General features: G+C 41.9%; 2 protein-coding genes across 9 annotated transcripts in view; one reads left to right on the top strand and one right to left on the bottom strand.

Moving 5' to 3' along the window:
* TTC13 (tetratricopeptide repeat domain 13) overlaps positions 1–11060 on the bottom strand; it is a 68036-nt gene extending 56976 nt beyond the window's left edge. For 4 of the 8 annotated variants that reach the window (XR_012902778.2, XR_012902782.2, XM_089777359.1 and 1 more), the window contains exons 1-3: positions 10642–11059; positions 4390–4484; positions 1138–1213 (exon numbers count right to left, since the gene is read on the bottom strand). Coding sequence is in view for 4 of the 8 variants with exons in the window: in XM_089777359.1 (XP_089633485.1) it covers positions 1138–1213; positions 4390–4484; positions 10642–10867 (397 nt within the window). In the remaining 4 variants the exon portion in view is untranslated. Of the gene's footprint in view, positions 1–1137; positions 1214–4389; positions 4485–10641 lie in introns of all 8 variants that reach the window. The other 4 variants (XR_012902781.2, XR_012902780.2, XM_075924709.2 and 1 more) reach the window with 3 other exon arrangements.
* Positions 11061–11102: 42 nt separating this feature from the next.
* ARV1 (ARV1 fatty acid homeostasis modulator) lies at positions 11103–22167 on the top strand. The gene is made up of 5 exons (XM_025184085.3): positions 11103–11247; positions 14879–14998; positions 16670–16823; positions 18614–18838; positions 19820–22167. The coding sequence occupies exons 1-5, from the start codon at positions 11149–11151 to the stop codon at positions 19924–19926; spliced, it is 705 nt and encodes a 234-aa protein (XP_025039870.2). The 5' UTR covers positions 11103–11148; the 3' UTR covers positions 19927–22167.
* Positions 22168–22630: the final 463 nt, after the last annotated feature.

Here is a 22630-nt window from a genome sequence, read left to right as displayed (position 1 = left end):
TCACAATAATTTCCAATGTAAACTATTGTCACATAAGGGCAGACTGATAATTTGAATACATGAGTTTTGTAGAAAAGGGAAGGACTGGGAAAAGAAGCAAAATAGTGAAAAGATACTGCCTAGAATATTGTAGGCAATATGAGGAAGTAATACTTTGTGGAGTACCCGCACAGTTCACATCTCTTCCCCAGAAGTTTATTAGAGCAGGAGAAGCACAAATAGAAGGACCAAGGCTCCGAAAAATAACAGACATCTAGGAAATTCCTAAGAAGATGCTCGAAAAAAGATGTACCTGAAAGAGGAGCAGGGCAGATAGCATGACAGCCCATGGACCCAAACATGGAAATGGGGTTCCTTTGACGTTGCTACCTGGGCCCCCATGTGGCAAATGCTGAACCACTGGAAGGGCTGAAGATTTACTGCTAGACTAGGGGAGTCTCCAACTCTCTCAAAATTCTCCCTCTACCAGACAGACCAAGCTGAAGTCAGAGAGAGAAAATGGTAAATAATTCAAAATAAATAAATAAAACTCAGCAGCACAGGGTTCTCTAAGGCCTGTTTAGAGACATCTGCTTCTCAACACAGAAGCAGAAAACTGGCGAGCAACATCACAACAGTTCACCAGGTGCACTTCTAATAAGTGCCAAAAGGTTGACTACACCGAAAAAGAAATCCAAAGAAAAAACTCCTCCTAGTCACCTTATCAGACTTGGAAAAGGTAGGGAAAAAACAAACAAACAAACAAAAAACCCAGCAGTTCCAAGCTCAAAAGAGTAGCAAGAACACCTGAGAAAAAGCTTCTCTCAAACTCCCAGAAAATCCTCATTTATCAGGAATGACAAGAGAGAGAGAGTGGGGAAAGTTCATGAGTGTTTAACAAGATTTAGAAAAATATTTTCTTTACATCTGTGTGAACAAATGAATGGTGAAATGTCCCACTATGCAGAATAGAATATAGTACTTTGAGAGGGGGAGGTACGGTAATTAAAAACAAAAAGCTGAAATTTTATTGCACAAGGAGTGAAAAGTGATCCTAAAGTATGTCAGCATTACAAAGTATAATTTTACAGGATCAATACATTGTGCCTGTAAATGACATGTAGAACCACCCCTAGAAACCTTATATGATTATCTTACCCAAATCTTCATTTTTGTTCTCATTATCAGTGGCAAATGGAAATCGCTTTTGTTCTGCAAGTGACTTTGCTTGGCTCTGTAAAACATTATGGTTTTAGCATTTAGCTGACAATAGCAAAAAAAAATCCTTAAAAAAAAAAATAAATAAATAAATCAGAATTTAACACTGGACTATTGCTTAAATTCTTTAAAAAAAAATCTGACAAAGCAAAAATAAGTTTACTATTAAAGCAAAATGTACCATAAAACAAACCTGATCAAAGGCACTAAAATTTATTCCTAACCTTTTGTGAAAGGATAATCTGCTTTTCAAATGTCACTGCTATCCTCTGATTCATCTGGCATGTTAAGTTAGGCTGTAGTGTGTATATATATACACACACACACACACACACACACACCTTGGACAACCAAATAACATAACACAATGCCCTTACTATAGTATACTATACATCACATTTTAACTTGAATTATGGAAATATCCCTAAGCAATGGATTACATAGTGGAAGGGAAGTTTTACCCTTTTGCCAGTGAGAAGACAGACTAAAGAAATATAAAACAAGTATGTAAAAAAATAGTTCAAAAAAACGACAGAAGTTTCATTTTTATTTATCTGGGATTGTTAATCTCTTCACTACTAGCGCCTTCACAATTAAAACACATACACTGAAGGTAGGAACCACAAAAGCAGAATTGCCTTGAAAAATCTTTTTCCAGATATATTTGCAGAATGTGGAAATATAAAAATGAAGCATACATGGAGATGTCTAAACAAATAGCTTTGATTCGTATAGTGAAGTCCCACTGATTGCAAAGGGAGTCTAAGGCAAGACTCAAGGACAATTTAAAGCCACAAACATACCTCTTACGTATCAAGTTTAAATGAAGGATGCAGTGATTGGACTAGTAATACTTATTAAATTAATTCAAATACATTTTAAATAGTTTAGTTCCTTTTTTGTCAACACTGTAGAGAAGAAAGAGGACTCCAAGTGATCTACAGATCTCGTACCAGACCTTCCCTGGAGTAGACTGGCATACCTGAGCGTCAACAGGCTAAGCCAATTTACATCAGCTATGGATCTGATCCCAATTTTCCCTCCCAAATATAGATCATAGAAGTTATTAAACTTACATTAATGAAGCTATCATCTCATTATTTAGGAGTTGTACACATTATATCCATCACTCATCATTCAGAGCAACATATGTATAGCCAACAGTAGGGATGTGAAAAATGTATTTATTTAGGTGAACGTGTAGGCACTGAAAAATTTCAGCAGTTATATATTTACATGCCCGGGAGGGGGGGGGCAGGGCCTCCCATGGAACTGCCTGTCCTGACACCCCCCCCTCGCCCTCCCGCACTGCAGAGCTGTCCCGCTCCCCCGACTTTTAAGCTGGCTCCCCCACACCTTGCATTGTTGCCTCTGATACAAGGCTACAAGGGAGGCTGTGTGTAACTATGAAGGTTAACTGATGAACCCAGAGTCATTGATTAACTATATACACATTGGGGCTATGTCTAGACTACATGGCTCTGTCGACAGAGCCACGTAAAATAGTTTATTCAGCATAGTCAAAGAAGCAGGGAGTTCAATAATCCCTGCTTCATTAAAATAAAAATGGCCGCCATGCTGTGCCAACGATCAGCTGATCCGGCACAGCGCGTCAGTCTAGACGTGGCGCGGTCGACAAGGGAAGCCTTTGTCGACCGCTCTTGTAAACCTCATTTCACAAGGCATACCGGAGCGGTCGACAAAGGCCTCCCTTGTCGACCGTGCCGCGTCTAGACTGCCGCGCTGTGCCGGATCAGCAGATCGTCAGCACAGCGCAGCGGCCATTTTTATTTTAATGAAGCAGGGATTATTTAAATCCCCGCTTCTTTGACTATGCCGAATAAACTATCTTACATGGCTCCGTCAACAGAGTAGTCTAGACATAGCCTCAGAGTAGTCTAGACATAGCCTCAGATCCCTAGCCAACAGGTCGCCCCTGGTCATCTTGAAAACGAATGGTAAAATGACAGAACTCTGCTGACTGAGCTGGTGAAACATTGAGTCAGAGTTGGCTCTCACTACAGAAATATCAGAATTCTTTATTTTGAGATGCATTATGTCTACAGTCATGTTATAACTAGTTACATTTACAAAAAGAACTAGACAAGTCCTACCAGACATAGGGTTGCCAGATGGTTTAACCAAAAATACCGAACACACACCCCCACCCCAAAAAAAAACCACCATTGGGGAAAAAAATTCTGTTGGGGGGGGAAAAAAAAAAAAAAAAGAGGACCCGCAACTCCCCTGCAGAACCCAGTAAGCACCCAATATTTCAGCATTTTAAGTATCTGGTATTTTCTGAAATTTTTTACCGGACAGGAGGCGAAAATACTGGACAGCTGGCAACCCTAACCAGACATAAGAGATGTATCCCTAAAATTACCAACTCTACTTGATAATTTTAAACACCTATTATAAAAGTCTTTGTCACTTTTCCCACAAACCTGTATGAACCCAGGAATACCAACTTTTACCAGCATCAAGATATGCTCACATTCTTCTAGTTGCCAGAACTTCATGGATAAATCTGCCATGTTTTTCCACAACATAAGTATACAATGCAGCAAACAATACACAAGACAATTCAAGGCATTAAGGTGGATTATAGAAGCACAATTGTAACCAACTGTAACTTGGTTGTAGTTGAACAGCCAAGCCAAGCAAATTTGTTGATCAGCAAAGAGGAAGAAAGGAAAGGCTTTGGGAAGAAAGGAAATTGTAAATCTTATTTGAATTAAGATTGGAACAAAGGGTTAATTGTCGCAATTTTTTTTTAAGATTAAGTCAGTAATTGGCAAGGACATCATCTGCTTAAGGGTATAAAAAGAGTTATGAATCGGAGGTTTCTTTACTTGATCAAGCTGGAGCACACTTCAATGAGATGGTTTTCTTTAGGTCAGCTCTATTTTGTAAGTGTACTGATTGCATGCTTATGAATACTTTGTTACTGTGTTGGGTGTAATTAACCTTATTTTTAAAGCTGTTAGGCATGTTCAGAGAAATAATATAAAATACCATTTGTCTTTGGACTTATTTTTGGTAGAATTAGTGTCTTGTGGTCTTCCAAAATAATAATGTTTAATGTTTATAATTCCAACATATAGTAAATCAATGCACACACTCCTTTCTCCTCACATCTACAACCAATTAATTTTATTTTTGTACATAATAAAATAGTAAACAGCATACCAGAATTTTTTCAGTATTGAGAGAAAGCAGAGATTCACACGATGAAGATCCTCTTAGTTCACAGTCAGATTCATGGAAGTGCAAAAGTGGTGAGTCTGAAAAAATAAACATTTTTATTATCTCTGGATAGTCTCTTGAACTATTATACCTTATTAGGGTATAAATGTACCAGATCATCCAAATGCTGTTTCCTCATGCCAACCCCACCTTTTAAAAATTCCTCTATAGGATAAACCCATAGAGTATGACTGTTCATAAGCTCCATACATCACTTTTGTTCTAGGGTTGATGGCAAGAAGTGCAGTAGCGGACACAAACCTTGGTATACAGTTAGCTTCGCTACTATTTCAGACTATTCAGCTGACCAAAATGTGTGTGCAGCAATAGCAACACAGACAAGCCTATTTCAGTCTATGCAGCTGACCAAAATGTGTGTGCAGCAACAGCAACACAGACAAGCTAGATGGAGAGAAAACGAGGAGAAGATACGGAAGAGGAAAAACAATATAAGGGGAGGAACAAGTGTGAAAGTGATTGGGAAAAGCAGCGCATGTCAGTTTGAGACTATCTGGTGTCTCATTCTTTCAGCAAACAAGAATATGAACACAGACAGCATGTTCAGACCCTAGGGAGAACAAGTGGATTTAGTCCACATTCAGCTTTCAGACGGGGGAAGGCTGGCTGGTAAGCAGAGGATGGGGTAAAGATCTGGAAAGGGATAGATGAGAAAGATTAAGGTAACTAGTAGAAAGAATGGTAAAAATAAGGGATCCACACAAATACATGGAAAAAATAACAGTTAAGTTGTTACAGTGAAAAGCACTATAACATGAATAGAAAGTCAAAAATAGGATTCACACAGAGACAGTATGTTAAATGGGGTGGGAAAGCTGGGAGAGTGAAGAGAAGAAAAATTATATTGTTTAATTGTAGACAAAATAAATTTTGAGGCACAACGGAGTTAACACCTACAGTTAAGTGGATGGACGGATAAAAGAAACTCTGAAATAAAAATCTTCTTCATCAGTTTGAAATATTGGGCAAGAAGAAAAATTAACCCTTTTATCATCTACTGCAAATAGCAATGTTTTAAAATACATTCATCAGTTGAAACATAAAAACAACTCTGTCTCAATTTTGTTCAACTGTTGCTCTCCCACTCTATTTGGGATGTTAAAATTAGATTAATCAAATAAATCGATAGACTTTGAATCGACTATTCTATTAGTTGATAAGGGTGATCAGCCTTTGAAAGGTAGCAACAGCCTGGTGGGTTCTTGCTACATTTCAAAGGAGAAAGTGCCAGGTGGCATTCTTGTACATTTCAAAGACTGAAATGTGGCATGGAGCCTGGGACCAGCAGGAGACTCTGAGTCCCCTGCTGGCCCCAGACTACATGCGACACTTCCGCTTTGAAATGTACAAGAGCCCCAGTGGGGACTCTGGTACAATTCAAAAGTGGACCACCACCACTGCACTCCTGCTCCCTCCCATGGAGCAGGAGCTGGGGGGAACTGGCTTTTAAGCTGCCTCCCCCAGCACACTCTTCCCTTCTCCCCCTTGCTGCCTCTCTCTGGTAGAGGCAGCGGGGGGCAGGGGGGAGGAGCAACTAGTCAATTAGTTGCTTATATCCCTACACTCTACTATTGCAGGAAATACCTTACTTATGCATCCTGATTATAAAACAAACAAAAATGGTATAGCCAGGTAATTATCTGCTTGTTGCACAGATACCAAATTAAAAAAAGAAAGACAGATCAAAGAACAAAAAACAACATCATCTATTTATAAAATACAAATTGGAACAGCATCTAAAAATTAGTCAGTGCAAAAAAAAAATGTGGTTCTATATGAACCATGAGTGAAACTTGGATGAGTCTTGTAAGAGAATGATACTATTTGAAGAGCCCAAGATGCACAGATTTAAAGACCACAAGGGACTATGATGATGATCATCCAGTGTGACTAAGCTTAAGACATGCAACAAAATAGGGATTCTCAAACTTCGTTACACACAGACTCCCTTTTGAGAACAAAAATTACTACAATATTCTAGGAGGGGGGACTGAAGCCTAGACGTACCCAAGCCCTACTGTTCCAGATGGAGGGACCAAAGCCCAAACCCCACCATCTCTTGTGGTTTCCACTTTGGGCCCTGTGCAATGGGGCTCAGACTTTGGCTTTGGCCTAGGACCCATCAAGTGTAAGCTATCCTGGGTGACCCCCATTAAAACAGGGTTGCAAACCCCTTTGGGTTCTCAACTGACACTTTGAGACTCCCTGCTATAAAGTTTCATCTGGTAATCCTTGCAACATGTACTGCATAAAGAATAAAGGTGCAGGGGTGGGGTATTGTGCAATTACATCTTAAGTATTTACTATATCAGTAACTACTAATGATTAAGTTATTTGAGTAAGGATATAAGAAAAAAAAACAAAAGAAAAATTAGAGTGGACTATCTGCTACAAATCACAGGGTAGAGAGGACTTTTATAAAAAAAACCCTGGACCAATTTATAAGATTCTCAGAACTCTAAGACTACTGTAATCATGTAGGGATTTCAGTCCCCATACAGCTATTGGCTAATAAATACAGTCAAACTTGCATCAAATTGTTTCCTAGTTTAGGCAGAAGACAACTTTATGGATCACAAAGTTAGGGATGTAAGCGACTAGTCAACTCCCGATAACCATAGGCTACTAGTCGCTTCTCCCCCTCGCTGCCTCCGAATCAGAGACAGCAAGGTGGGAGCAGGAACCAGTGCTAGGGGAGAGCTGGCTTAAAAGCACCGTCTCCACGGGGGCGAGGACAGGGGAGGCAGAGGTGCAGCAGGGAAATGGCATGAATGGGGACTGAAGTAGTCCCCACTCTCAATGGGTCCTGACTGCTGTGCCTCTGCCTTTGACACGTAGCAAGAGCTCAAAGGTAGCAAAAGCCTCGAAGGTTTCTTGCTACATTTCAAAAAGCAGAGCACAGTGGGGAGCTCAGGGCAAGTGGGGACTCAAGCAGTCCCCATTCATGCAGGGTCCCAACTACTGTGCCTCTGCCTTTGAAATGTAACAAGAGCCCTGTGGGGCTTTCTACATTTCACAAGCTGAAGTGCAGCAATCAGGACCCAGCACAAGTGGAGTCTGTGGCTGTGTCCAGACTCAGGGTTTTTTCCAAAAAAAGTAGCCTTTTTTCAAAAAAACTTCACCTGCGTCTAGACTACAGCCACGTTCTTTCGAAATTAAATCTTAGAGACTAACAAAAAAATGTAGATGGTATCATGAGTTTTCGTGGGCACAACTCACTTCTTCAGATGAATTGAGTTTAAGGGGTCGAAGTTTTCAAATAAACAGCACAAAGAAGAGGTGGGGGGAAGGAAAAAGAAGGAAAAAAGGGGGGGAAGAAATTGTCAGTTAATTTTAAAGGGCAGCAGTTTTAAAAGCAGACAAATATATAATTCACACACACACACACACACACACACACACACACAAATCAAGTCTTTGCAAAACTTATTTTAAGTTTCCTTAAACAATGTTAGCAAAATATACCAGTACACACTTCACAAAATATAAAAACTGGAAACTATGGCATTAACAAGCTAGAGTAACATAAATACATCTGGCAGTTTATTACATTGGATTTTGTTTTTTCTATTTTTCATATTTATATACAGGCAGTCCCCGACTTACGCGGATCCGACTTATGTCGGATCCACACTTACGAACGGGGCTTTCTCGCCCCGGAGGTCGAGGTGGCGGATTGCTACCTGCGAGCTCCGGGGCAAGAAAGCCCCGTTCGTAAGCTGCTCCGGTGCCCCTGGTCTGCTGGAGACCGTCTCCAGCAGACCAGGGGCACCAGGCGGGGTCCCGCGCTTCTGAGGCTTTGCCAGAGCAAAGCCTCAGAAGCGCGGGGAACCGCCGTTGCTGCCAATTCAGTCCGAGTGCCTGTGGTCTGCTGGGGACGGTCTCCAGCAGACCAGGGGCATCGGAGCAGCTTACGGTACTGAAGCGGCAGTTCCCCGCGCCTCTGAGGCTTTGCTCTGGCAAAGCCTCAGAGGTGCGGGACCCCCCCCCCCCCCCGCGGCTGCGGCTTCAGTCCGGGTGCCTGTGGTCTGCTGGGGACCGTCCCCAGCAGACCACAGGCACCGGGACTGAAGCTGCAGCCGCGGGGGGGTCCCGCGCCTCTGAGACTTTGCCAGAGCAAAGCCTCAGAGGCGCGGCACCCCGCTGCCGCTGCGGCTCTGCTCCCCGTGTCCCTGGTCTGCTGGGGGGGGGCGCAGCTAGTGTGGCCCCCCCCCCAGCAGACTAGGCTTTTGTTTTGGACCCTGGGGCAGAGCAGCTGGGGCGCTGCCGATTGGTCCTGCAGCGCCGCTCTGGGCACTACTGGACCAACCCGGCAGCACCCCAGCTGCTCTGCCCCAGGCGTCCCCAAGTCAGCTTCTGCTGAAACTGACCAGCGCTGACTACAGGAAGCCCGAGGCAGAGTTGCTCTGCCCCGGGCTTCCTGGAATCAGCTGCTGATCAGTTTCAGCAGCAGCTGACTTGGGGACGTCTGGGGTTCTTAAGTTGATTCTGTATGTAAGTCAGAACTGGCGGTCAGTTTCAGCAGCAGCTGAATCTGGACGCCAGTTCCGACTTACATACAGATTCAACTTAAGAACAAACCTACAGTCCCTATCTTGTACGTAACCCGGGGACTCCCTGTATTCATTTGATTTTGTTCAATGTGTTGTTTATAAGTGATGTACAGTAAGCAAATACAGAACTTTACTCAGATGAGAAGCCATCAGTAGGACTAAACTTATGCACAACCTTAAACCTTTGTAAGTTTAGGGTCTAAATTAAACAAACAAAACCAAACAATTATTTATGTTACCAGCAAGACAACTTAAAAAAAAAAAAAAAAAAAAACCTCGATCCAGTTCAATGTACTAACAAATAAGGAATTGGAAAGTTTCCATACCACCAAATACATAATTTAGGCTTGTACAGAGCTCTGTGTTTGCACTTTGCATATCTGCCAGCTCTCGTTTAATTCATTTTGGATTAGAACCAACAACATCAGTCAAGAAAACTCATGCTTTCTTTTGGCCTTTTAAACTGAAATCTTTTTGTTCTTTTTTTAGTTTATTGCAACAGCTGAAGTCATGATTCTGTACCGCCACATTATTTTTCGTGTACTGAACAACTCTAAAGTGTTGGGAAGACGTTTATAGAAAAGTTGCTGTAACAAAGTTACATTGATTAGCTGAACCTCAGTTATCCAAGAACCAGAGCTGTATCACCAGTATTTCTTAAAATCAAAGGGCAGAGTCTACAAACTCCTTCATGTCCATAGACTCATGCCTAAGCTAAGCCTCAGGAGGTTTGCCCATGCAAAGCAGTGGGAAGGACCTGAGCCAAAGTTCTCTCTGGTATGTGAAATTGATCAATGTCCCTATGACAGGAGATCTGTGGTTTGTTTGTCCTGTTTTACTATCAGTCACCTCCAAGGTCGTTCCAACCGCACAAAACACAGAAAAGATTTTGACTGTCACTAGAAGTGTCTCTATCATCCACACCCCTTCCTTCTCCAAGGAACAGGCAAAGTAGGAGAGAAGTCCATATCATCTCATTGCCTTCAGATGAGTTACCTAATCAAGGTATTTCTCTCAGAGAGATAGCCTTGTTAGTCTGTAACTTTAAAAACAACCAGTAGTCCTGTGGCACCCTAGAGACTAACAAATACATAATACGGTATCATGAGCTTTCAAGGGCAAACGACACTTCCCCAGATCAGACGATCTTGAGGTTTTTTTAAATCTGGAGTCATGTAGGTATTTATCATTCAGCTCTCATCTCAGAGGCTGGGCAGGCTCCTGGCGCCGCTCAGACAGGTGGAGGACAGGGAGGCCAACGCCAGCCAAGCAAAGCAGAGGGCGGGGGGAGGACCCGCTGCGCTTAGGGTAATGAGCGATGGGCCCCACGACGGCGCGGGGAGAAAGGACTTCGGAGCGGACCGCAGAGCGCGCGTGCCTGCAGCCCCTCGGCCACAGCCATGCACCAAGGGGGCGGGAGGGGACCGCCGCGCGCGCCCCCCCCCCACGCGCGGTGACACGCCGCGCCCCCGCCCCCACACGTGCACTCCCGCCCCGTGACACGCCGCCCGCACACGCAGGGGCCCCGGGAGCCCCGCCCATCCCCCCCCTTGGGCGTCCCCGGCCCCGGCAGCTCCCCCAGCAGGCAGCGAGGCAGGACGTGGCGCTGGCCGCTCGGACTCACCGCACTCGGCCGAGTACGGTTCCCCCCAGTCCGGCGCCTGGGGGCAGCCCCCGGCTTGGCCCTGCCGGCGCAGCTCCTGCTTGAGCAGCGACAGGGCCGAGTACTGCTCCGTCAGGGCCAGCGCCGCCCGGGCCGCCGCCAGCAGCAGCGCGAGCAGACCCGGCGCAAAGGCTCCCCAACAACGACGGCAGGTCCCGGCGGCAGATGCCATGTTCTCAGCGCGCATGCGTGCGCCTGTCCCCCGGCTTGGCCAAGGTGGCTCCTTTCTGCCGCGCCCCCTCTCCCTGCCCCTCCCGCCAAAGCGGCAGGTGGGCGAGGCCGCAGCTTCGCCTCCTCCTGGGACTTGTAGTTTCCAGCCACAGCGCCCCTGAAGCAAGCACCTGTCGGGAAACTACGACGCCCAGGATGCACCGCGCGGCGCCTCTTCTTGCCCGGAACAACAACCGGGCGGCGAGGTAATTTGAAGGGGGGGCAGGAGGTGCGTTTGGTAACGGCCGCTCCGCAGGGATGGAGCAGCCCAACGGCTTTCGGTGCGTCGAGTGCAACCGGGAGGCGCCTGAGCTTTACAGGGACTATCAGCGCGGGGTGCTGCGCATCGCCATCTGCGTGAGTGGGCCGGGCCGGTGGGGGGGGGGAGGGAGGGTCGGAGCAGCGGTTCCCCGCCGGCCCCTTTGCTTTCTGCAACACACGGAGCTGAGCAAACATTTTGGACAAATGTGCGATCTGTGTTCCGTCACTTCCGCTTTGTGCTTGAGCGTTTCTGGTGTAAAAGCGCTGCCACAGTCAGCACCTGCTTTGTGCAGGTAGAGAGAGAAACTGCTGTACTGTAATGGAGAGCGCTGACATGCCCATCCTCCTGTTCTCCCGCTAGAGCAATTAATCAGTGGTCAAACAGCGGAAAGGTTGCACAAAATCTCGGCAGATTCATTAGAAATGTGCACAGTTCAGTAGCTCTCCCAGGGCAAAAATAAGGCATTTATAATGGAGATTTCTGCTGGTCTTAACAAGGAATATTGCAATGAAACTGATTTACCACCACCTTTGGTTTGACCGTAGCAAAACATGTTAGTAATGGATCTGTGCTACAAACTATGTAAACCATTATTCAGATACATCATTGCAAAGATCGTTTTAATATGTATTATGCTAGTGTATTGTATGAATTAGGGCCGTCAATTCATTTCCATCATTCGAAAAATTGTGATTAAAAATGTATCACAATTAATCACAGTTTGAATCCTACTGTTAAATGGTTTATCAACGGAAATGTGTTAAATATTTAACTGTTTTTCTACATTTTCAAATATATTGATTTCAGTTACAACACAGGATTTTACATCCCTGCTGAGAATGTGATCTTTATCATTTTCAAGTATTCATTTTGAATCTGTTTGGTGGGGGATGGAGGATTAGTTTTGGCAACGGCAGACCTCCTGTGAGGTAGACGTCTCCTGTGAGCTGGTCCAGCCCTAGGTTTATCAGGCCCCAGAGATATATACACTCTTGTGGCATAAACAGAATCATTGCTGCTTTGTCCATACTATCTTTTGCATCAAACTGATTTACAATGCATAAGGATACTTCTGGCCTCTGGGTAGAGATGTCTGTTGTGTAGTCAAACACACAATTAATTGATAACCCTGGGCTTATTGGTTAATAGTGTCGACTCCTCTCTTCTGTATCAGGGCCCAGGCTCGCAGCAGACAGAGGCTACTCTGCGGAATGCTGGTGCAGCCCCTGTCCTCAGGGCTGCTGCCACTGAATCAGAGGCGGCAGGGCAGGGCAGCAGGTGGGAGCCAGTCTGTGCAGGCAGCTGGTTTTAACACAAGACTTCAAAGAGAAGCCTCTGAACTGTCATTCATGCTTTGCTAATTACGTTACCCATTACAAAGATAGCTTCCCCAATTATTACCTCTAATATCATTAGCTCACAGACATTTACCTCCTCCCCCCCCCCCCCCCATCTCCTTTCTGTTCTGAAACTTGATTTGTCCTTTTCATATGTGTTCATTTTTTTAATTGTATCCTTTGGTATATATGGTTGTGACAGTTTTCTTCCACTATTTGATCTGAGGAAGTGGGTCTGGCCCACAAAAGCTCATCACCTAATAAACTATCTTGTTAGTCTTTAAAGTGCTACATAGTCCTGTTTTTTGTCTTTAATTAGAGCTGTAATCTGTTCCATGGCAGATTTCTCACACTATTAAATAGTCATTATATTCTTCAATTAATTGTATTCTTTCTTTCACTTCTCTGACTTTAATTTCAGGCCTATTAAATTGCTCATTACTTAAGTAATTTTTAATCCATTACTTTTAACTGTCATGTGCTCTTCCCCCATTCCCACCCACAGGAGCTGGGCCTATGGCCAGCTGCTTATGGGGTACAGCACAATCTGTAGGTGCCCTGCAGCAATGAGAGCCAGTACCTGACATTCCACAACCCAGTACTGGGTCGCAACCCATAGTATGAAAACCACTTCTGTTCCTAGTGTCAAAGTGCCAGGGTAACTGCATCTCTGACACCTTCATGGCCTGCTGGAGCACATTCCCACCTCCAACTCCTCCCAGGTCTCAAACCTCTAGCCATCACTGTTTACAAGGCAGGAATTTGTGCACCTCTTCCACTAGACCAGGGATGGGCAGTAAAGAAGCAGCAGCCTATCAGGTTTAGTACCTGGTGGGCCACGGCTGCTATGTTTATCTGCACCAGTTGTCACTGGCCACAAATAGCTATTTGTGGCCAGTGAAAGCGACATGGACTGAAACACTGCTTCCCGCTGCTCCCATTGTCTGCTAATGGTGATCTGTGGCCAATGAGAGCTGCAGTTGTCCGATACCTATACATGGGGGAGCTGTCTTTTAAGCCACATACCCATGTGAACCAGTTCTTGTGGAGCTGTCTGCCCTCTCTCCCTCCCCTTGATGTGTAAACACTGGCATTTTCAGCAGTTACACGTTTATCTAAATAAACACATTTTAACAATCCTACTCTATGGGGCAAAGTTTCAGAGAACTCTCTGTCTGCCTCGTCTGCAATGGGCATTTGTATTGTATATCTGCCCTGTCTCTAGTGTTTCCAGATTCTTCAAGAAGCCAGCCAGAAGCACAAAGGTAGTGCATTAATTCTCAAAGCATTTCACAATCTGATGAAAAAGTGATAATTTTTTTAAAAATAGAAGCTACGTGATTATTATACACTGCTTTTTGATGCAGCAGCCTGAATATCCTCTGTGCCCATAGTGTCTGCTACGCATCAATAAAAGTCTTTAAAGTTCCCATATTTCCATAGTCTCACAGGTATCACACGTGGTATGATAAAAAATGTGAATGGAGATTAAGAAGGTGAAGGAGGGAGGATGAAAAGCAGTATCTGCTGTGGAAAGAGGGAAGGGTTTAATGGAAAAAAGTGTCAGATCCTTCAATGCCATGCTGCCCCCAGAGCAGTTTGTGTCCCTCCATCCATTGAAACACTTTCGCTCTTTCTGTGAAAACTCAATTGGGAGACTCTTCAGTAATCCAAATATATTCTTTTTATAACATAAAGCAAGTTGAAATGTTTGGTCACTTACTATTATGCAGTGCTTTTTTTTTTTCCAGGCTCAAAGTTATTGAGAAAAAAACCGAAAACTTGTTGAGCCTCCCCTCTTCCCCCCCCCCAAAAAAAAACCTTGTGCTGGGGGCTGAAATGTGATTGTGGCCCCTTTAAGAGCTGCATGTCCCATGTGGGCTTCCATAGGGAAAATGTTAAATAGGTGCTGATATTTCAGAGGGGAATCCCATTCAATTAAAGTATGCTGGGAAAATAGGTGGTGGTACACCCTCCCAGGACGTACCATCACAAAAAAAGCACTGCTATTGTTAAAGGGCTGCACAGCAAGGAAACAGGTTCTTTTCCTCCAACATTGTCTCCTAGTTTTCTCTTCAGAACTATCAGTACATAACAGAAATTATTGCAAGAAAAGATTTTTAGAAAATGAAAATAGGAATCAGCCATACTCAAATAATAAGCCTTAGCAGAATGCTGGTGTATTCCTTGATATTTGAAGGCATTCAATTGCCTCTATCTAAAATGGCACAAAATACAATGAAGCACATCCAGGTGTAATTTAATGTTGTATATAGATCACCATTAAGGATGAGCCTTACCAGTTAACCACTCACATCCTGAGTAAGAACAGCATATTTTTAAATAAATTCATGCTTGTTCATACTACTTGTTACTTTATTAATTTCAGAAATCCTGCCAGAGACCTGTGGACAAGTACATTGAATATGATCCTGTTATCATCTTGATTAATGCCATCTTATGCAAAACACAGGCTTATAGGCATATTCTTTTCAATACACAGATAAATGTAAGTTGCTATTTTCTCTCCCCCCTCCCTTCCCCCTTTGGCTTTACAAAAGATGTATGAGACTCTGACAAATTGGAAAGAATCATAGTGGAAACGAGATTTAGTGGCTTCCCTAAAAGTTTATTTTCCCTCTCCTACCACTTCACAATTCCTAGAAAGTCTAACTATATTTTGTTCTTGGTCCAAATTAAGGGTCAAATGCTATAAACAAAGTATGTGGAATACCAAACACTGTAACTGCTGTTCACTCTTCTGAGAAAATATGTTTGCTCATGTCAACATATACAATTTGGGTTGCCAGGTGTCTGGTTTTGAACCAGACAGTCTAGTATTTGAGCTTTCTCTTTGGGAAACAAATTGAGAAAATATAAACGTCCGGTATTTTCTAAATAAGATGTAGATTATGATGTAATATCACGTGTGTCTGATATTTTTGTTGAAACCATCTGGCAACCCTATATACAATTATGGAAGAGTGAAATGCATCTTACTGTAGCTTGTGTGTCCAAAGAACTAAGCAAAGTACATTCAAGTTGCAGAAACTTATATTGGGGATTGCATATGTGCCAGAAAAAAAATAGGTTGACAGTCAGAACCCTGATTAAGTCCTCTTATTGCCCGTGTTGGAAGTAGGGGTGTCAATGAGTAGTGAATTATATGATTAACTGATAAAGCCTAGGCTTATCAGTTAATCATGTAAACTATTTGCATTCTCCCTTTCCTTCATGCTGCCTCTGCATCAGAGGCAGTAAGAGGGGGCAGTAGGAGCCTGCTTAAAAGCTGGTTCCCTCCAGCACCGGCTCCAAGATGCCAACTGCTCTTCTTCCCCCCCCCCCCCATCTTCCCCCTGCACAAAGCAGCCTCAGTCCACAGCAAGCTCAAGCTCCCCAGGGGCAGAGGCTGCTACACATCCCAAGGAGCATCTTCAGCTGGTGGTGAGCCTGGGCCCACCGTGGATGGAGGCTGGTCCCCAGCAGCAGCCTTTGTCTGCGGGGAGCTCGGACCCCTGTAGACAGGGGCTGCTGCCTCTGTATCAGAGGCTGCAGGCAGCAGGTCTATGTGGGGAGCTAGTTTTTAAACTGCTCCCCTTGCAGACGGACTCCCACCTGCCACCCCAGAGGCAGCCAGCGCAGGATGGCAGAGGGCTTCCTGGAAGTGGGGCCAGAGCACACTGGCTGCCACCCTATCCCCAGAAACTATTCAGTTACCCAATATCTAACATCCCTAGTTGGAAGCTCACTTTATTCATAAAATCAGGCACATTAGATATGGAGATGCATTTATTGTGGACACAACCATGCCCGTGCCATTTTTTAGTCATATTTTTCAGGTGAAACTTAAAATCCTGTGTGTGACACTGATTATGCTTATATATTGAGTCTCTTTCTCTTCCCCCCTCCAAACATACGTTCATACCATGATTTTTATGGTTTCTTTCTGTCAGGAGCTGCTCATATGACTTGCCAAGTCCAAACTCAATAGGGCTAATATATTAAAGCAGCTAATTGTTATTAAAAATTGTGCTAATGTAGTAAAATGAAGTGAAGTCATTTGTTTCTATTCCTAAGCCTAAGCAATAAAGCTATATCAGTTGTGTGCCTAGAGATGCTAAGAGAGGACCTTGAATTAAAAGTACTTAATCCTGACGCTGTCAACATTCTTTCATATCAGATTCATGGGAAGCTTTGCATATTTTGTTTGCTTTGTGAAGCTTATCTCAGGTGGCTGCAGCTTCAGGATTCAAGCCAAAACACAGAGCCTGATGACTTAATCAGATATGCCAAAGAATGGGATTTTTATAGAATGTTTGGGATTGCTTCTTTAGGTGAGAGAACTATGATTATATCATATCACTGTCAAAAGAACTATTAAACCTTAAATGTGAATATATTGAAGAATTTGCTACTACAGAATGCATGTCATACTAGCCCAGAGATGGCTGAGTGACCTGTCAGATACATAGATCTGTATATAAACAGTCTAAAACATTTCTGTGGGCCTTCAGGGGAAAATAGCACTGCATACGTTACTTCATTTATTCATATTCTTTTTCCTGCCTTCTTTTAATGTCACTGCTCATGGTAATCATCTGATTGCAGTGCAGCATAAGGTGATCATTAAATGTCAAAGTGCAAGAAAATGACAATATTTCAAAATATTAGGTCTGCATAGGTATATGGTAATGGATAGCTATGCCTTATTCCAAAGACTGAAATCTTGGATATAAAATGCAGCATGCTGCTAATATTAAGACTGAATTGATTCATTTAATAAACTTGTTTGGCTATTTGTTTTTTGTTTTAGTTTAGGTTGCTCACTATAACATCTTAATCCCAGTTGCTATTCCACATGTTGAAGGAAGATCAGTCTAAAATATACTTCTAAATATAATCTGTTTAATTGGTAGTTCAGTTTTCTCATGTGTCCTAGTCTAAAAATGTTAGGAAACTTTGAAAAATGTTTCTCTCTAGTTTTGTTTTATATGCCATTGAGAAAGGAAATAAAAACTAAATCCATTTTTTGCGACTAGCCAAACACTATTTTTATTTTGCTGCAGCGGCAACTAACAACTGGAATCATACATTTCTTATATATTGATTCACTACAAAGCTTATTTGTAGAGTTGAGGTAATATTTAGAATAATGCTTATGAAAACAAACAGTAACCTGGAAAAAACATGTTGACTTTTGAACCTTAAACAAATAACATTTTAAAAATATTTACAAATTGAACAATGACAAACCTGGTAGATAGGGAAGAGATTTGTTTCCAAGTTTCTAAAAGTGCCTGTAAAAAAACAGAGGGGAGGGATAAAAATTTAAACTTTTTAAAGTATATTCATATCCTTGTGGTATTGCTAATTCAGCCGCATATAATAAAAAACATACGAATTCTCTCAACTTTGAAGCTTAATACTGTCAGTCTAGGTCTGTGGTTATGCTACCAAAAACTGTAGTTCATCATCTATGCACTGCTCAGCAAAAGTGCTACTGTAGATGAAGATTGGTGTTTGTTATCATCTTACCACTGTTTAATAAAAACCTGCTCAGGGCAAGGTTAAGGTGCCTCAGAGGTCAGTCTTCACTAGCACTTCTTCCAGTACTACCGTTGCTGGAGCAGCACTGACGGTGCATTAATCCAAATGTTCCTAGTGTAGGGAAGGCCTAGTAATACCTGAGCCACAAGATTCCTTCTTGCTAACCTTTCAGGGTTGGCAACATGACATGATGACAGAGTCTTCCTTGTAAGACTTCTCAATCTGAAAATAGGCTGTATTTAGGAAGGAAAAGTAAAAATAGAGGAAAGTTTGCACATCAATTCTCCTGTGATGTATTCAGTCATATAGCCATATAGATAGAAATGACTGAATCCTTTTGAATGAGATCAGACAGGTTTGGGTTACTGGTAGAATTAGCTAAGCTTGACTAGGTTAATAAAGATGTGGGTGAGACTGGGGGCAAAAAAAGGACATTTTATTCATGGCTGATTATAGTTTTGTTTTGTTTTTTAAATAGAAGCTCAATTGTATTTGGTACTTGCCATTTCACCAAGATTAATTAAGAAACTTTTTGATTTGTTGTGTCATGGTGTTTTTCTTCTCATTTTCTACTCAGAACAAACTGCATTTTTGGTTGGCATTTTTATTGCCCTTTGGCTAGCAAGACCTGAGAGCTTGAAAACAAAGTCAGACTTCATCTTTCTTCTGAAAGCACTGCTGTTGTCCAGCTATGGAAAGCTTCTACTAATTCCAGCTGTTATTTGGGAACATGACTATACGCCTTTGTGCCTCAAACTCATAAAAGTATTTGTTCTGACATCAAACTCTCAAGCAATTAGAGGTACTTTTCTGCTTCTGTTTTATTAGTATAATGTCTCTTAAGTTTAAGAGATGCTCTTGCTGTTGCAAGTAGCTGCTACACTTTGTTCTGCTTACATTTTTAATTATTTAAAAAATCAATCTCATTCATTTTTTAAATGTTGTTGAAATTGTTTTTAGCCTGAAATTTTGACACTGGATCTTTCATCAAAAGCGAATGAAGCAGAAAATGTGTGTGTAAAACTTAAACTTATCTCAGGATAATTATCTCTGTAGGTACAAATTGGTTTCAAATTGAGACAACTCAATATAGGTCACTAGGACATAGAAAGTAGAATTCATTATTTGTGTAACATATATGCATGTATATTTAGTTTGATTTTCATAATTTATACTGAAAATTAGGTTAGCTTTTAAGGGGGCATTTTCTTCCCAGCTGCATATAGAATCTTAAAGTGGATCTTTTCTGTGTGACCTGCTTTAATATACATATTGAACTAAAGCCTCACACAAGCTTTCCATTGACCAGAGAGATTTTGACTAGGAATGTAAAATCCCATTTAGTTAGTTAACCGGTTAAACATTCATTAATTAGTTAACTGGTTAACTGATTAAATAAATGGGGCCAGACAGGGAAGGCCATTTGAACCCGTTGGGCTGGAGTGTCTTTGACGCTGCAGGCTGGGGCTGCTCCATCCTGGCTACTTCTGACTCCACGCTAGGCTGCTAGCTCCCAGCCCATGAGGGATGAGCATTGGCAGTTTTATTCAGGGTTGGAAGCGGCAGTGGGTCAGGGGAGAGGGCTGCCAAATCCCAGCTTATGCAGGCTGTGAGCCAGTAGCCCCATGGGGCTGAAGCAGCCCTCTGCCCATAGCGGGGGGAATAGAGGGCTCTTCCTAGATAACATTTAACCATTACCCAGTCACGTCCTTAATTTTGTCCTACACTAGATATTCCCACGCTAATACAATTATTGAGCATATTATTCTGTTTTCTTTTGCAGTTACCTTGAATGCAAGCCAAATGTTCACTTTATTGGCCATCTTCAGTGGATTAATTTTGGAAAATGGCATAGTCTACTTAATCCAGAGAGTAGGATGGAATGTTTGAAAAGGCAGACCAGTGTCCATTTGCCAAATCTTGGATTACTTTGCATATCTAAAGAAAATATTGATTGTCTGGAAACAGTTCTATGGTTTAAAACAAGAAACTTCAATAGTCTAGCTCCTGTATGTCATACTAGAACGCTTCGGTTTGAACTTGTTTACTTTTCCACCAAATATATGAGTGTCACTATTCTTATAGCTTTCATAACTGAGCTGTAATAGGAAAATGGATGCTCAAACATTTTAGCGCTACCAGCACTCTTTTGGGTTTTTTTCAGAAGGAACGGGATCAGTTGTTTTCCTTAAGAAGGAAAAGGAGTGAGAGAGAAGTGAAAGGGGAAGACAAAAGGGCTACTTTCTAAAGGGGGCATTAATTGATAGGGAACAAAGGACAGCCAGAATTAACTGTTATGTGATACTGCAAAATTACAATGGATAGATTAAGCTTCATTCTTAAATGTTTGTGGAACAAGCCAAAACAATAATGGAGCTTTATGTATTTTAATCTTACAAAATTGAATATTTGTGACAGTGTTGAAAGGTGTGTTTCAAAACCCTAAATGTTTTTCTTTAAAAAAAAAATTGTTTAGAAAGGATGATTATTTCATTTAAAATCCGTTTAGGCTTAAGTTAAAATTTCGAACTTCAGTGTTAGATGAGGTTCAAAGGGACAATAACAATTGATTTCGTGATAAAATTGATTTGAAGTGGTTTTAACACATAATATAGGTGAGATTCTTACTTGGTATAAATCTGACAGTTTATTATACCATCTGAAATCTGGCCTGTGCTTTAAGAAAACAGTTTACAATGCAGAAACATCAGAGATAAGGTAGGCTAGTTTAAGGGACTTCCTTTTTCTTTTACCTCTTTACTCTTTGTAATGAAATCCCTTGTGATGAGTTATGTATTACAGTTTTTTTTATATGGTGAAGAAACTGTCACAATCTACCTGACATTTTTCATACCTAGGATTAATTCAGTGGGAGTGTTACATGAAGAGACTGAGAGAGCTTAAGAACATTGGGCCATAAAATGTGTATCCTTAAAGCTCATGGGGTCTTGCTTAAAAACTGATGGTATATTATAGCCTATAGGCATAAAATAAATAAAATAGACCAAATATATCTAAGACTCAGATATTTGGTAGGAGAAAATACAAGGAAAACAATAATGTTATGATTTCTTTTCAACAGCAGACTTTTAAAAATTGTATTGAGAGGTTAGAAGAAGCAACCAACATGAGCTTTAGTTATCTCTACAAACATTTCATGAAACAAGGTGTTAAATTTCAACATAAACACTGATAAGATTACACCTTATATACTAGACACCATTCCAAGCACCTCTGTGCTAGGATGACATCTGTAAGCTTTGTGGGACAGAGTAGAGGAGCAATAAAAATAAAGGGATGAGGGAATCTGAAGGAGTTTTACCTTATGAGGAATGATTAAGCTCTGAATGTGGGCACAGAATAATTACATGATTGTGTATATGGATATCATCTCTAAATATTAAAAGGAGAAACCTTAAGAAAAATTGTATTATTTTGATGAACCAAGGTGGTATAAAGAGATGGCAAAAACATTTAACATTAAGAACTAGATCTGGTAAACTGTCGAAGTCTCCTTTGAGAATGATGCTGATAGCCCTATCACTTGAGAATGTATTGTAATGAAGATGTCCTGCATTAGCAGACTTATACAAGGAGGTCATCTAGGCTTTCCTTTCCTTTCTTATTGACTAGTCATGAAATTTATTCACCTGAATTAGGGCTATTGCTGACTATGTACTATATGTATCTTATGACTTTTAAAATAGTGTGTGTGGATAACCTAAATACTATACCCAGATGTACACTTTCTTCTTAACGTGGATTATATATTTTTTAACATGTGCTTTAATAACATTTTTAAATCTGTTCCGCCAGACCACTAGCCAACCTAAAAACATATATACTATAATTCATTAGCATAATCTTAATAGACTAGTTGGAATAGGGAATAAAATAACTAATCATAATGGAAAAAAATTTCCCTTCTGATTTTCAAAAAGGAAACCAATAGTCCCTCAAGAAAGCCACATGTTTTGGTGTACTCCATCTCTTACTTTCCCAACTAAGCAATGCTAGTCTCTTGACTACAGTGCCACCTGGAGCCCAAAATGAAGGGGACTTCATTTTGTTTTCAAAACTGTCCAAAAGGAAAGTGTAATCAGATGCTATTGGGCTACTGCAGTTAATTTGCTTTTATATTAAACCTTCACAAATTCATATTTTTTAAATTTTTTCTGCCTTTTAGAAGTTAAAAATAAGTGGTGATAATTAAGGATGTAAAAGAGTAAATGATTAGTTGACTACTCACATCCCTCCCCCCCCCCCCCCACTTGCTGCCTCTATATCAGAGGCAGCAAGGTGGGGAGGAGAGCAGAAGCTTAAAAGTGGTTTCTCCCACTCCTCCTCCCAGCTCAGTCTCCATGGTCCGTCCGTCCCCACCCCCGGTGCTGCTGTCTCTATTAGGTGCAAGGGTGGCTGCTCCGAGGGCCCATTAGGGAGTTGGGACTCCCCACAAACAGAACTGCTGCTGCGTACCCGGCTCTTACTACATTTAAACTGCAGAGCTACAGCAAGGGCAGTGCCTTCTCTTATCGACTAATCATGTAGTCAATACAACTTACATTGTCTACACGATTACCTAATTACCTGCCTC

The sequence above is a fragment of the Pelodiscus sinensis genome, chromosome 3 (genome assembly GCF_052426305.1).
Source record: "Pelodiscus sinensis isolate ZL-2025 chromosome 3, ASM5242630v1, whole genome shotgun sequence".
NCBI lineage: Eukaryota > Metazoa > Chordata > Testudines > Trionychidae > Pelodiscus > Pelodiscus sinensis.
The sequence above is the reverse complement of the archived record's forward strand: the minus strand, read 5'-3'. Positions and strand labels throughout refer to the sequence as shown.

Coding starts and splice junctions, on each gene's coding strand:
- ARV1 (XM_025184085.3), top strand. CDS start 11,149: ATGGAGCAGCCCAACGGCTTTCGGTGCGTCGAGTGCAACCGGGAGGCG. Junction 11,248..14,878: donor TGCTGCGCATCGCCATCTGC/GTGAGTGGGCCG, acceptor TATTAATTTCAG/AAATCCTGCCAGAGACCTGT. Junction 14,999..16,669: donor TTTTCAATACACAGATAAAT/GTAAGTTGCTAT, acceptor CTTTCATATCAG/ATTCATGGGAAGCTTTGCAT.